The 14,564-nt window shown below is 52.5% G+C and overlaps 5 protein-coding genes and 1 non-coding gene across 6 annotated transcripts; 5 read left to right on the top strand and 1 right to left on the bottom strand.

Moving 5' to 3' along the window:
• Window positions 1–3,570: 3,570 nt before the first annotated feature.
• Window positions 3,571–5,796, top strand: J4E88_005085 (uncharacterized protein; the record flags this gene model as incomplete). Its single annotated transcript, XM_049398725.1, has 1 exon — window positions 3,571–5,796. The coding sequence occupies one exon, from the start codon at window positions 3,571–3,573 to the stop codon at window positions 5,794–5,796; it is 2,226 nt and encodes a 741-aa protein (XP_049255405.1).
• Window positions 5,797–6,282: 486 nt separating this feature from the next.
• Window positions 6,283–6,368, top strand: J4E88_005084. Its single transcript has one exon. It is a non-coding gene; the product is annotated as a tRNA-Gly (tRNA).
• A 1,152-nt stretch (window positions 6,369–7,520) lies between these two features.
• On the top strand, window positions 7,521–7,997 carry J4E88_005083 (uncharacterized protein; the record flags this gene model as incomplete). The annotated part of the gene is made up of 1 exon (XM_049398724.1): window positions 7,521–7,997. The coding sequence occupies one exon, from the start codon at window positions 7,521–7,523 to the stop codon at window positions 7,995–7,997; it is 477 nt and encodes a 158-aa protein (XP_049255404.1).
• A 913-nt stretch (window positions 7,998–8,910) lies between these two features.
• Window positions 8,911–10,411, top strand: J4E88_005082 (uncharacterized protein; the record flags this gene model as incomplete). Its single annotated transcript, XM_049398723.1, has 2 exons — window positions 8,911–9,159; window positions 9,239–10,411. 2 exons carry the CDS (start codon window positions 8,911–8,913, stop codon window positions 10,409–10,411), a joined length of 1,422 nt encoding a protein of 473 aa, XP_049255403.1.
• A 423-nt stretch (window positions 10,412–10,834) lies between these two features.
• Window positions 10,835–11,586, top strand: J4E88_005081 (uncharacterized protein; the record flags this gene model as incomplete). Its single annotated transcript, XM_049398722.1, has 2 exons — window positions 10,835–11,293; window positions 11,359–11,586. 2 exons carry the CDS (start codon window positions 10,835–10,837, stop codon window positions 11,584–11,586), a joined length of 687 nt encoding a protein of 228 aa, XP_049255402.1.
• A 245-nt stretch (window positions 11,587–11,831) lies between these two features.
• J4E88_005080 (uncharacterized protein) lies at window positions 11,832–12,870 on the bottom strand (the record flags this gene model as incomplete). Its single annotated transcript, XM_049398721.1, has 2 exons — window positions 11,832–11,919; window positions 11,978–12,870. The coding sequence occupies 2 exons, from the start codon at window positions 12,868–12,870 to the stop codon at window positions 11,832–11,834; spliced, it is 981 nt and encodes a 326-aa protein (XP_049255401.1).
• Window positions 12,871–14,564: the final 1,694 nt, after the last annotated feature.

The raw sequence follows: 14,564 nt of genomic DNA, 5'->3' as shown, positions 1-14,564 counted from the left end.
CCTACACGTCTCATAGTCTCTTCCATAGCACTTTGCTCACTATACTTCAACTGTATATCAGGATTATACTCCTTTAGGCTCAATGCTGCCGAGAAGAGACGGATCGCCCACTCGTTTACTCTGATGAGGAAGACGCCGTTGTTCAGACCATGCCGATCATTCGTCACCACCAAATTGATCTTTTCATCTGGGGGCAAGAAGGCTTGCAACGGAACATTAGGATTCATCAAGATGGTGTCGCGATCATGCCAGAAAAGCCACTCCAGTCGTTCCGCAGCTGGCTTGGCAAGTTCGGCTCCAAGAATCGCGAGCAGGAAGGCATGTTTGGACCAAAGACCAGGCAGCATGCGCTCGCGAAGTATGAACTCGGGGTACCCGTGGAGGTCATTGTGAACCTGGTGAGAGGCGATGGCGGCTTCGTAGACGGGATCTTCCGGCCCGAATGAGGCCGTTACCTTGCCGATGCATGGGGAAGACTGTGATGACAGCGCGGGTGCAGACGAGGCGGGAACGGAACCAAGATGCGGGACATGTGTTGGTAGGATTTTGCTCGAAACCGATGAATTTGTCGAGAAGAGGACAATAGCAGCGAAGCCTAGAATAAGCAATGTGGCGTATTTCCAGAACCGAGAAGAGGCTCTTGGAAGGGAATACCGCGAACACGGGGCTTGGTTGTCGTCAGACCATACGCTGGATATAGAGCTGCGCCTGCTTTCGCTCATGGTGAGTGCGCGTCGGTGAGTAGCGCAAAAGCGGGACGACTGTGGTTAAGAGGGGAGGAGAGCGTCATATGGGATTGGCTGAATGCATCGATAAGGAGGAAGTGGCTAAGGAAAGAAACACGTGTTGGCGATCTTGAATCTCGAGATTGAAATGGAATCTTGGGGTTTGACGATTTCGAGAGATGTCATGGTTAAGGTGCCTGCTACTGCCAGGGCAGACTGGTGGACGCCTGACATGATGCCAATCGCGCCTAGCGGAGGTTTCGCCGACTGCGCCTTCAGCTAATGCAGCTAAGTGCTTATGCTGGCGTCACTGCAAGATGAAACGCGTACGTATGTCAACGCCTTTAGCTATTGAGTATGCGTAGGCTTGGAGGCTAGGAGCACACATCACGATGGAGCACGCGCGGATTTCGGTAGTTACTGGTCTGTAGCAGCCATCCGGCTATGGCGGGTAAGTAGCCGGCAAGGAAGCTGAGCAGCGGAGCGGGAACGCGGGAATTCGGCATGGCATTGTTGTAGGCAATGGCAAGCTGAGTGAATGCGGGAGCACCGTTTGGAAGTGCTGATACTGATTGCGTCAAGGCAATGTTCGGCTGCCACTGCCTGCTGCAGCGGTTCTGCCAAGCCGCTAATGGTGTCAGATCTCTAAACACTGCAAGACACCGTCTGAAACTCCAGCCTCATGGCACGTCAACATCGCCAAGCTCATCAAAGTGAATAACATTTAGCTATGTGTCGCGTCTCTTTCCGTGTCAAAATTGCTTCCGGAGTCGGCAATGAGGACATACAAGCGGTAGAGCACACACTAGGCTGACCGTCTTTGGTTGACGATTCTTTACTCATTGACCTCGACCCGTCGCATCGACTTACCCCTTCAGCTTCGGGAGACGGGCTCGATATGGTCGAAAAAGGGATAGCAGGCAGCACCGAGTCTCATTGGGCTTACGGAAAAGATCAAGGACATCTCAAGCGTCCTAGTATGTTGATGGTATTATCAAAAGACTCTACATGACATGTGGAGTCGGATATCTGGCAGAGTGGGTGGGTAGCGAACGCTCGCTCCGACGGGTCGCAGCCGATGGAGCCTGGAATAACTTTGTCTGCAACTTGCTGATCACGAACAGTCAACACAGATACCCTTTCGACTTGCCTAGCTGGTTCGAACATGACCAAGCGCTTCCGTTGCGATACGTTCGACACTGACTTTGCCTTGGTCCTTGGCTCCTCCGAGGCTGTCAGATACAGTAGCTGATAGTCTCTTGTTGTCGATCACAGGTGGTTTGCAAGTCTCGCGCAGCTCGCTACACGGTCAAGGTGTGCAGCAATCCTGACAGACGGAGCTGATACTAAACATGGTGAGTACGAAGAGAGCTTGGGGAGCGGGCTTGAATGACAGTGTAGTCCGTTGAGGCCGATTGGGAGCTGCGAGAGAATTGGTAGGGCAAATGGGAAAGACTTTCTTGCTGACCAAGAATAACACCGAGAATATATGCGACGTCTATACGATGTCCTGCATGGGCGGCCACCATCCAGGCTTCCTTCGTCGAACGTGTCTTGGTCGCAACCTCAATCCTACTGGCACAACTGCGTCGACCTGTTGAGCTTGCATCTGCGTGTCTATGAAGCTTTCATAGTGTAGTGGATCAAGTACGTGCTTCAGGGTCCACTTCGCAACGTCTTCAAAGCTTCGCGTGGCTGGTCTGATATCTCCGTGTACGGATGGTTGGGCGCTATTTCGACCAAAGAGGAAGCGCTAGTGCGAGTGCAGATGTGGCGCAGCCCCTGAAGTGGTCTGTTCTTTGGCGAACACCACGAACATATGGGTCATGAACAGTCGGGCAGAATGCAAGAACAGCGTACGGCATATCTATGCGTTCCTTCAATGGCCCCTGGTATGGTGAGGTCAGAAACAGATGAGGTACTCTCGAGAGGCGTGTATGGGCTCATCCGCGGCAAGGTTTGCTTCACTATTCATATTCTGATACACTCTTCTTCCGTGAGCTGACTCTACTGCTCAACGGCTTACACAAGCTTCGCTCTGACGGTCAATGATCAGCCGAACTGAACGTGCGTCAAGAGGACGGGATCTTTTCGAAAACCACGCTATTGGACACGCAATGGCCACAAGGTCTAGAATGAAGGGTTAAAATAGACACAGAGATCTTATTGGATACTGGAAGCACATTTACCATTCTTACCTTGAACGCCTACAGACAAGCTCACGTTTGACAGCGTATGCCGGGGTATCAAGCTTTCTGCCAAGTCGGGAAAGGCCCACTCAAACAGTCCGCCGTTGAGGGGTTCAGCATGCATAAAAGTACGTTCGAAAACTCGGTGAGCGACTTCTAGTAAGACGGAGTCTCACGGGTGTAGACTAGAGAACTACTGCACGACTGTGTTCAAGATCTCGACAATGCCCTTCCTTTCAGATTTCGTGCAGCTCACGATAGATCGACCCAAATGGCACCGTATAACTCCGAAGCTTGTACTTCGTATTCGTACGTACATTCGAGTCGACCTCTACCGAACGATATGCTCATGCATTGCGCACGTGTCGCATTCTAGAGCTCAACACCGTCGGATTCAGGGTACCAAGTAAGCAAGCGAGCGGCAGACTCTACCGTCCCAGTATCTCAGGGGCGTATGTCTCTCAGACCAATCCACCCACTGGGTGAGTATATATGGACGACGGTGTCTCGCAGTCCATATTCTCATCCACATCTTCTCTCTAATCATCAACACCTCTTTCCTACACTCTTTTTTCTTATCTTATCTCACCCCAGTCATTCGTTATACACGATCTTATTACATCTAATATCTAATTTTAACAACACTCATCATCACCATGAAGTACGCACTCATCTTCGTTGCCACTGCCGCTGCCCACGAGGCCTACGGTGGATACGGTGCGCAAGCAGAGTTCAGCTCCGTCGTCAAGCCGAGCACCTCCGCGAAGCCCATCGGATACACGACTATCGTGCCCGGCTATGGCAAGCAGCCGGTCACCGTGACCACTCAACATCAGCCGTACCCCACCTGCGTGTCCCCCGCCTATGGTGGTAAGGACTGCGCCAAGTGGGATGAGGATGCCTACGTATCAACTGTCATCAAGGACTACGACAACAACTACGCTACGATCACCAAGACCGCGCAGCCCGTTGTTGTTTACCACACCAAGAAGACCATCACCCACTCCGCTACTGCAACAGGCGGCTACGCGGCGCCCACTGGTCTCGCCCCTAAGAACGGCACTGACGGCTGCTGGTACGAGCTGTACGAGAAGATTGAGTCGGTCCCATACAACCAACTCGGTCCTCACGCACTTCCCGGATACCCCGGTTCCGGCCTTTACAAGGAGGGCGAGCAGAAGCAACCCGTCAACGTCAAGGAGTACAAGGGCGGAAAGTGGTCCGAGTACGTCCACGAGTACTCTTACGGCACTCCTAAGCCTGAGGTCACCACTTACGAGAAGCCTGGTGTCTACACTGTCCCAAGCAAGGACGTCACCGTTGAGCACCCCGTCACTTACCCAGCTGAGGCCACAAAAACTGCGAAGGCTGGCGAGACATGCACCTACGGAGGCCAGTACATCGAAGCCAAGCAGACTGGCTACATCACGGGCGCTTACGGTGCCTACGAGACAAAGGTCAACGGTGGCAAGACTGTCACCGAGACAGTGATCAAGCACACCACAATCTATGCCTCCACCACCGGCAACTACGAGGTCGCGAAGCCCACCACCACCGTCTACGACCACGACACCGAGGTCGCATACCCCACCGCTAAGCACTACGAGGCGGGTGTCTACCACCATGAAGCTCAGACTGTCACCATCACCAAGCCCGGACAAGCCTACACTTGCGAGTACGAGCAGACCAAGAAGCACGAGGCTACCTCAGCACCTGCGAAGAGCAGCGGTCATGCAGCCTACCCTACCTCCGCCTCCGCTCCCGCTCACGACAACTCTTACAGCCACAACAAGCCATCTGCTACTCCCAAGCAGCCTACTGAGGGTGACAACAAGTACCCCTCGTACCCCGCCGGTCCCATGAACGGACACTCATCTTCAGTCCACGAGGCATACCCAGCTTCCACACCTTCTTACCCCAAGAAGCCTACTGAGGGCGAGAACAACTACCCCTCTTACCCTGCCGGTCCAGCTAAGGGTCACTCCTCATCTTCGGTTCAGGAGTCTTACCCAGCTTCAACTCCTGCCGGTTTCTACTCCAAGCCATCCTACAACGGCGGCAACGCCTATGGCAACAACGGAAAGTCTACCATGGCCACCGTCTCCACCAAGGAGTACCCACACCCGGAGTCCACCCCTGCTTACGGCACTGATTCATCAGTGATGGCCAGCTCCACGCCCTGCGAGAGCAGCACTGCTTCCGTTACCCCTGCTTCATCGTCCGTCTACAGCGCTTCTACCCCCGCTGCCGTCAGCTCTGCTCCTGCCTATGGCACTGATTCGTCTGCCGTTGCCAGCTCTACCCCTTGCGAGAGCAGCACCGCATCCGTCACACCTGCCAAGTCCTCCAGCTACAGCGCTTCTACCCCCGCTGCTGTCTACTCCAAGCCCTCATACAACGGCAACAACGGCTACGGCGAGAACGTCAAGTCGACTCTCTCCACCATCTCTACTAAGCCTTACCCTGCGTCCACTCCTGTAGAGCACTACCCCGCGAGCGCCAGTTCTACTCCTTGCGAGAGCAGCACCGCATCCGTCACATCCGCCAGCTCATCCGTCTACAGCGCCCCGGTCTACAGCCAGGCTACCCCCAGCCCAGCCGAGTCTTCGTCCACCAGCACTGAGGTCTACAGCCAGGCTTCCTCAACTCCTTGCTCTTCCTCTGTACAGTCGACCCCGACTCCCGTCCAACCGACTTCCACTCCTGTCTACGAGAACGCATACCCCGCTGGCGCCACCTCCACCCCTTGCGAGAGCGACAAGCCTTCCGCTACTCCTGCTGTTCCTGCCGCGTACACCCCTGCCCCTGCTGAGGGCTACGGCAAGACCCAGACTGGCTACTCCAGGCGTAGTGGAATGAGCCAGCGCCGCGCTGCGCAGTAGATTCCTGTTCTCCTGTAAATAATTTCATTGTGTTAAAGATGTATCGAGAAGTAGTTAGAGGGGGATGATCGAGTCAGTAGATGTGTATGTAGGATTCAATGAGAAGTCTTGCATCAAATTACCTAGTGTCTGTGCATAGAATATTCGCTGGTTCCAATGTGGTTGAGCTGAGAAAGTGGGGACTCGTTGGTTGTTGATGTGCACTTGTTGCTCGTTCCCTTCAGAGATCCCACATCAGACTTTAGAACGGCTGCTAATCCGAATGATACACGGAGCTAACTATTGACAAGGCAAGTGTTCGCGAGCGGGAATTGGTGTTGCATGAAGTGGGGCGTTTAGCAAATGGAGAAAGCTGGGTCGAAGCGAAAGCGGGGTTCAATTGCAGCTTCCAGCGATGCGATGTTAGACGTGTTGAGACGCAACACTCATGAGTCCCGACAGCATTGCTAAGAATATAAGTATCAAATTTGGTCGATTTTCCATCAAGCATTCTTGGTCCAACGGTAGGATAATTGCCTTCCAAGCAATTGGCCCGGGTTCGAGTACGTTCCATTCCACATCCTACATCACCAACACATCACTAACATACAATAGCTCCCGGAGGATGCACAGCTCCTTCTCACGATTGCAACGTTGACTACTTTTTTTGCGTTTTCGAAGTCCAGATCCGCCTTTGGGACATATCTGCAGCGGACTAACTTTTTTTTGATGATTCTGGTTCTGAAACTCTATTGGGATATTCTAATAGTGCTCTACGAAGTACCTTCAACCCGTGTGTGCTGCAGGCCTAGAGCTGGCTAAACTCTTGGGCGCGACACCACAGTGCGGGGCGCTGCCTTTGTTATCAAGCACCATCTCGCTTCTGACCTGTAGGTGATTAGGTAGCAACACAGGCCATTAAAGTGGACAGGCCTAGAGCTATTGCTTGGTACTCGAGAGCTTGTTTTTTGACATGAGACATGCATATCAGTTCAGCTCGCATACTGGACTGATAACACGCACGTTGCCGTCCTGGAGGACACACGGATTCCTGCGGGACTTTGCAGCTCCGTGTCAGTCCAACGCAACATTGCGTAACAGCTATTGATGATCTCGCTCTACTCCGACGTTACCAGCGTGCTGGATAGAGAAGTAGTAGCTGGCACATTGATTGCACAGACAAGCTCCAAAGAGCGCGACCTAACCACTCTGGCGGGGACAAGCCTTCGCACCCCTCAAAACCGGTGACCCCAAAATCATGGTTCAGAGGCATATCATCTGCATTGATTGGCTTGCGGCTAGCCCTATATCGCCATCGGAGCCTCTGATGGTCTGGCTCTTCGGCTGGATGCGTTGGCTTTGCAGTGCACTGCGGGGCTTCAGACGCTCGCTCCGAAGTGGGGAGTCGGTGAGCTCACCTGAGGAACATGGCGAACTGGAGGCCCCGCCTGAAGTTTAAGCCGTCTGATTGGACGCCATGTTGCGAGATTGTAACAAGTCACCGACATCTTGATTGAGCTGCCATATGCGCCAAGTATGTGCTGAGGACACACATGAAAGGAAATGACGAGGATGTTTTGCGGCGTAGGTATTATATAGTGTGCTGACAGCCTGACCTTTGAGCCTCACACCTGGCCTCTGCAGTCATCCTTCGTCATCTTCGCCTGCAATACGCTACTACTCTCATACGTAGAGACGAATACGACTCTGCAAACATCTGTTGATCTATTTGTGAGGCCATCGACATGACTTCCCACAACCAGCCCATGCCGCCACCAATCCGGACAAACACTGTCGATTCACAAAAGTCACGGTCGTCGTCGGGTCAAACATCTCCACCCTATTCTCCATCATCACCCACGGCTCGCGCAACAGCTTCGCCGACCGAGGCGTCTTTCTTCGGTGCCATTTCAGCACGCATCCGCGGTCGCTCACGGAGTCGCTCTCGTGGAGCCACGTCTCGCAAACGCTCCAAGTCGCCCATGGTCATGCCACCCGAGCAAGCACCTTACTCACAAAGACATGCTTCCGCTACAAGCCCTATCAGCCCGACACGACCAACTGCAGGACCGGTACAGGGTGACAGACCTAGCATACAGGCTGCAGGTCGGCGAAGCACAAGCGGAAGCGACCCATGGAAAGGACGGCATTCGAACGACTGGCTGTTCAACGGGTACTCGCTGACTGCTTCGGCAAAAGAGCTGGTTCAACGACGGAAGTAAGCAGTATGGTTGGCTGATAGTACTGCTGGCGGTACGACGCTCGCTAGCGGGTGTCTGGCAGCGTTTGACGAACGTTACGAAGGAGGATAATGACATGGCTGAACGGATTTGTTTCGAGGTTAGCGGGTTTACTGGGAGGCGAGCTGGGCAACTGGGCAGATGGCGGCGTTGTTGTCGCTATCTTCACTCGCGTTCTTACTGTCATTACCTTGGTTGTACATTAGCTTTAAGCATGCGATTTGACGTTACCCTACCGAACGCCATGTGTCGCATGCCGTGATGCCATGTTTGTCAGATGTGCTCACATGCTAGAGTGGCGCGGCTCCACGTTGAACCATACTTTGGTACCAAAACCAAACAACAGACTCGTTCTATGCTAGTAAAGATGGTATGGCATGTCAGAGAGTTCGGAGTGGATTTGCGCAGCTCCTTTACATAATCAGCCCTACTGACTCGCGGCGTCTGCTCCGGTCCCGCACCTGCCATGCCATGTATCAGGTACCAAACGATCTCACCGCTGCAGTGAGTACCTTCATGTCTTCCTGTGCTCTGTGCTTCTGCGATGCTCGCGACAAACACGCGACGATGATATCGACATTTGAGACGCGTTATTCGGAATCCCCTCGTCGCCATGTCCTATCATCGGAGTAACGACATGATGCCCCAGGTAGCCTAATCTGCTGCGTCGAATCCCGAAGTATGACCCACCACCCCTCAATCACGCCGCCCTGAGGTTGATCATCGTTCGGTACAAATATACGCATTCCGAGCCCGGGGGAGTATCGTTCGTCACACCGCATCTGCTTGTTCTTCAGTGCTGGCACCTAACAGTTCACGTATTTAAGAGTTGATCGCAATCCGTCCCGACTCTCCAAACCTCCCTCCGCTGCCTTCCCCAATCCTCGAACCCACCATGAAGCACGAACGCGCCACGCTTCCGACGCCTACCTCGTCAGACTCTTTCTGGCACAGCGAGCCGAATGAGTTTCTACTGGGTCATTGTACGACAGAGGAGTTGCCCGCCGAGGCTGACATCGTTATCGTGGGATCTGGTATAACCGGCGCAAGTGCTGCGAGATATCTTTCGGAGGACGAAAGGGCTGCTGGCAAGAGTGTTGTCCTGCTCGAGGCCCGAGAGGCATGCTGGGGCGCTACAGGAAGGGTAAGACGACCGCGTCTATTCTTCGTACTCAAGTCGAACAAAACATATGGCGCACACTTGCTGACGGTAGCGCAAACAGAACGGTGGTCACTGCCAACCCCTTCTCTTCGACCGAAGCAGCGACGTCGCTGAATTCGAACTCAAGAACGTCGCCGCAGTCAAGTCCTACATCCAAGATAATGGCGTCCCTTGCGAGTGGCGAGATGTTACCGGCTGCCGCACATTCTGGACTGAAGGAGCGATGAAGGAGGCTGAGAAGGAGATCGAGCATCTCCGGGAGATCGCTCCCGAGATCGCACGCCACGTCACCATTATCAAGGACAAGGAGGAGCTGAAGAAGCATCGCGTCTCGCCCGACTGTGTCGGAGCGACGCTGAGTGAAGGAGCTGCGAGTTTATGGCCGTACAAGCTAGTCACATTTGTTCTCAAGAAGCTCATCAAGACTGGCCGGCTCAACCTACAGACTAAGACTCCCGTCACCGAGATTACCTCATCAGATGGCACGCACACCCTCCACACACCCCGCGGTACCATTAGCAGCAAGACCGTCATCCTCGCAACGAACGGTTACACATCAGCCATCTTACCTCACTTCGCCGATCTCATTGTGCCCTGTCGTGGGGAGATGTCAGCCCTTTTCCCACCTGAAGGATCGACCCTTCTCCCCGACTCGTACGGCATGGTTGGAGCTCTAGGTCAACCGGAGAACAACGACGACTATCTCATCCAGCGCCCATTCGAGGGCGTTCCAAATCCCAGTGGTCACTTGATGTTTGGTGGCGGCCGCGGAGCTGGAAACTTCCCAAGCATAGGCATCTCGGATGACAGCGTGATTGACGAAGGCTCCGCTGCATATCTCCGCGGTGCGCTGTTGAAGGTCTTGAACTTGGGAGGGCAAATTGAGGGCTTACATGAGCTTAAGGCTGCGGCACAGTGGACTGGCATCATGGGATATTCTCGTGACGACCACCCATGGGTAGGGAAGGTGCCCGATAGAGACGGCTTATGGCTAGCCGGCGGATACACAGGACACGGTATGCCAAACGGTACATTATGCGGCAAGGCAGTTGTCGATATGGTACTGGGCGAAAGCGACGGCAAGGATCTGACCGCCGTGCACGAGGAGATGGTTCAGAAGGGAGACATCCCCAAGAGCTACATCATGACAAAGGAGAGGATTGAACGGGCAAGGCAGATGCTTACGGTACAGCAACAAGATGCGCAGGGCGTACACATGAACGGTGTTGTATAGATTTCAATGACAATACCATTTCGCTCTTTTCGCCATGGTGTACTCGTATTGCGATCGTTGAACTTGCTGATCTCGTGTTCCTGTGATACATGTTGTAGAATAATGTTACTGGCCGTGGGGCTATTATCACTTTGTTTTGTAGCACAAAAAAAGGCCCCTGGATCAATCGGCGCGCGGATGTTAGCGTCTAAGGCGTCCACTTACTCCGCTTCCAAGGTTCCCCCACTGAGGTACCCAGCCCGGCCGATTACCAATGCCCTACTCTACATGATCACGCTACAACAAAGACCACTACATCCGGGCCTATAGCAAACTATCTCGAAAACAGTAGACATACTTACATCGATACGTTATTGCCTGGCCGACCCTCAACTTTGTTAACAATTGCCCCCACCAACACAATCACCCGCTCCAAACCTCAACATGCCAGCAAACTCTCTCCCCTCGAAAATCGGAGTCATCATCTTCCCCGGCTTCCACCTACTCGACTATGCCGGCCCCCTAGATGCCCTCAACATCCTCTCCGCCGACCACCCTCTCACGCTCTGCACCATAGCCGCAACACTAGACCCAGTGCCAACCCAGAACAGCTTGCAAGACAAGCAAGGCTCCCAGTTCTCACAATCCATAGTGCCTACTCATACATTCGACAACGCACCGGATGATCTAGAGGTGCTGCTCCTCCCAGGTGGGATTGGATCGAGGGGACCGGAGAGCGACAAGTGGATGAAGCCACAGGTCGAGTATCTCAAAAGATTGGATTTGAGCGGCAAGGGGAGCATCAAATGGGTTCTTACTGTTTGTACGGGGAGTGAGATTCTAGCTAGGACTGGTTTGTTAGATGGCAGGAGGGCTACGACTAACAAGCGCGCGTTCGGCGATGTAAGTAAACCTGCTTGTCGTCTCCTCACATCGTTTCAGACTCTTTGCTTACTATATATGCCAAGGTCAAAGCCAAACATCCGAATGTTGAGTGGGTTGCAAAGGCTCGCTGGGTCGTGGATGGCAATATATGGACTAGCTCTGGTATTTCGGCAGGGATTGATGTGACGTTTGCGTGGATTGCGGAGGTATTTGGCGAGGAGACGGCGCAGTATGTGGCGGATCGGAGTGAGTATGAGAGGAATGTTGATGCGGGGAATGATCGGTATGCTGAGAGGTGGGGGACTGTGTAGTTAGGTGAACGTGACACGCACGAAGGGCGAAGGTGTCAGTCTATGGCAACAATGAGCATCACCTTGCATAGTATCTCTGGGTAGTGAAACAGTTCATGGTATGTGAAATTACAAAATCTTGTCTATTATGAATATCACTATGCTGGAAAAGCTATCAAGGTCGTAACGCTAATATGATACGGAGTGACCGCTGCAACAGACGCAAACATCTATACATCTAAGACTGTCGACGAAGGAGAAAAAAGCTACTTGCGGCTGCGGAAAGCAGCGAAAGGAGGGAAGAAGTATGCAGGGTGGAAGCACGTCAGCACCGTGCAAGCAATAGCCAACATCCTGAATAATGTATTAGTATTCTGTCTTTTCTGCAAGGGTTCGGATCAATGCGACTTACATTCCATCGAGGAGCAAGAACTCCTTCTCATTCCTCATAAGCGAGTTTCCCCATCCACCAGCCATTTCGGGCAAGCGGTAGATACACCTGATAAGCACAGTCGTGTACGCGAGGACGATCATCCAGCCAAACAGCTTAATCTTAGCCAAGCGCACGGTTCCCGTCTCTTTGTCCATCTCATAAGAGCTCTTCTCGCCCATGGCCTGCTGGTTCCTCGCCTTGCGGTACCGGAACACGTAGACGAGGACAAGACCACCACACACCGCCATGGTGACGACCTGGAACGCAATACCGGCGACAATCAGGTTGTTACCCGCATCGATGAGCGCCTTGTTCGTTGTGCCACCCGCAGCCGCCATACCACCACCGCAAGCCTGGAGAACGATAGAACCGAAGTCGCAGCCGATGAAGATCCAGGGGTAGAGACGCGGCTTGAGAAGCGAATGCTGTGGTCCACAGTACAAGACGAAGTGCTTGAGCGTGAGGTAAATCGCGGCAGCAACGAAACTCGGGCCCAGAACCAAGCAGCAAATCTGCAATTTGAATCCAGATTCGCTCCATGGGTTATCGTTCATGATAACACGGCCCGCATATCCCGCTGCTTCGAGGAAGGTTCCGACGGCCAGTGCGGCAGTGTAGGTCCATGTGCGGCTCAGAACACCCACGACGAGCGTGCCGATGCAGAGGATGCCAAAGAGGGCGCAGAGGAAGGCGTTTGCGCCTAGATTAGGGCGGTACCCGTAGAGCGTTGCGAAGACGGGGCATTCGGGGCTGACTTCGAGACATTGGCGGAAGTTTCCTTTGGGACGGTCTTCTTGTGCGGATACGACGACAAGGAGTTGCGTTGCTAGGGCCAGGGCGGCGATGAGGCCGGTTCGTGCGTGGGAACGCATGGGGGGCGAATGTGCAGGGACGGAGAATGCAGACAACGATAGACGACGAACGAAGATGTGGGATTACCAGAACGTCACTCTACAAAAGAAGAGCAAAGATCCAACACGAACGAGAACGCGGGCGAACAACGTGGGTAGGTGGACTAATTAATCCCAGCAGCCAGCGCCCTCCCACTCGCAACGGCCTAGCCCTTTGTCATGCACGTAGTATATACCCACCGACCGTATACACCGTGTTGGTGCTGCCAGACAGCGCCTCTAATCTCTTTTGCCTCGCCAGAACGGAGAAGGCTCTAAGCGACGCAGGTCTTGCCGTGCTTGACCGCGCGCCATTGGCTCCATGCCGCGGCTCCACCCAAAGTCATTGACGCTCACGCCTTGGCCTCGTCCGATGCATCTAAGCGAGGGCGTGTCGCGACCCGGCGGATGGGTCGTGTTGCGACGTCTTGTACCCGCGGCACGCCGTTTCACCGTTTTGGACTGCACGTGGTGCGATAAGGATGGGGGCTCTGCCTTCCGTTTGCGGTGGCGGGGTGCGAGGCTTTCGCTGCTGCCTTCATTCTCTATCACATGGAAGGAAGGCCTGTGGATGATGGGGGGCTAGTGGCTTTGGGGGTGTGGCGTCGTTCGGCTTTGGTTGTCGGGTTGCCGTCTTCCCGGTCGTTTCTTCGTTTATCATCTGTTTTTCGTTTCGGCTGGCGAGGCTTCCGTCTCTAGTGTTTTGGAGGCGAATACTCGACGCTGTTTGGTTCTTGGGGCAAGACTTTTCGCAAGCGCACGCGCATGGCGCGCGAATGCTTAGAGTGTGTAGGTGGTCTCCATGATGAGTGGTTGCGTGAAAGATGACATGTAGTTGCTTACTGGTAGATTGCGCTAGCCGACTTGGCTTCATGACCGTTGCTTCTGCATGCGCACTCAACGGTCGCTTTCTTCCTTACCAATCACTACTATTCTTAGTCGGATTCGCGGGGCTTATGGCCTCCGTTAGTCTTCACTTCTTGTGGGCTCGCGCTCGAATTTAAAGTCTTTTCGCGAGGAACTTTAGGTGTGTACGTTAGTAGGTTAGTAAGTTAATAACTATAGTTTGCTAAGGCTATTTATTAGAATAGTTGTCTCTATATTTAACTATAGTAGCTAAAAATAACTCTATAATAAATACGTAATAAGTTATTTAATAAGTCTTGTAATAGCTTATATAGAACTAGAGTTAAAGCTTAAAGTTCTTATAAAAAGAGTACTTCTTATACTCTCTTCTTTTCTCTATTATAATAATAGATAATTAGAATTTTCTTTAAAATAATATTAGGTACTTAGCTCTTATAATAAGCTTAGCTTAGGTAGACCTATTTAACGCTATACACCTTAACCTCTCTCTTTAATAGAAGTTTATCTACTTTCTTACTCTATATATTAATTATCTCTATAGCTAAAAGAATAGTAAGTTGCTTAAACTAGCAAAGCGCTTATACGCGCTTAATATATTAAAGCTTCTATTCTAGATACTTAAAGATAGTACGTAATTTGCTAGAGTATTAAAGTAGAGTTACTAACAACGTTATAGTACTAGGCTATTCTTATCTCTATAATAGAGAGCTTACTACGTTAGACGCGCTACTTCTATAAGTCTTTGTAGGCTAAGAGCTCTTTCTAAATAAGATAAACTTTTTAGTAATAGCGTATAAGTAGCGTAAAGT

Source organism: Alternaria novae-zelandiae (assembly GCF_023758075.1).
Source record: "Alternaria novae-zelandiae strain BMP 2774 chromosome Unknown scaffold_9, whole genome shotgun sequence".
Lineage (NCBI taxonomy): Eukaryota > Fungi > Ascomycota > Dothideomycetes > Pleosporales > Pleosporaceae > Alternaria > Alternaria novae-zelandiae.
Note: the sequence above shows the minus strand (reverse complement) of the source record. Positions and strands in the feature narration are given on the sequence as shown.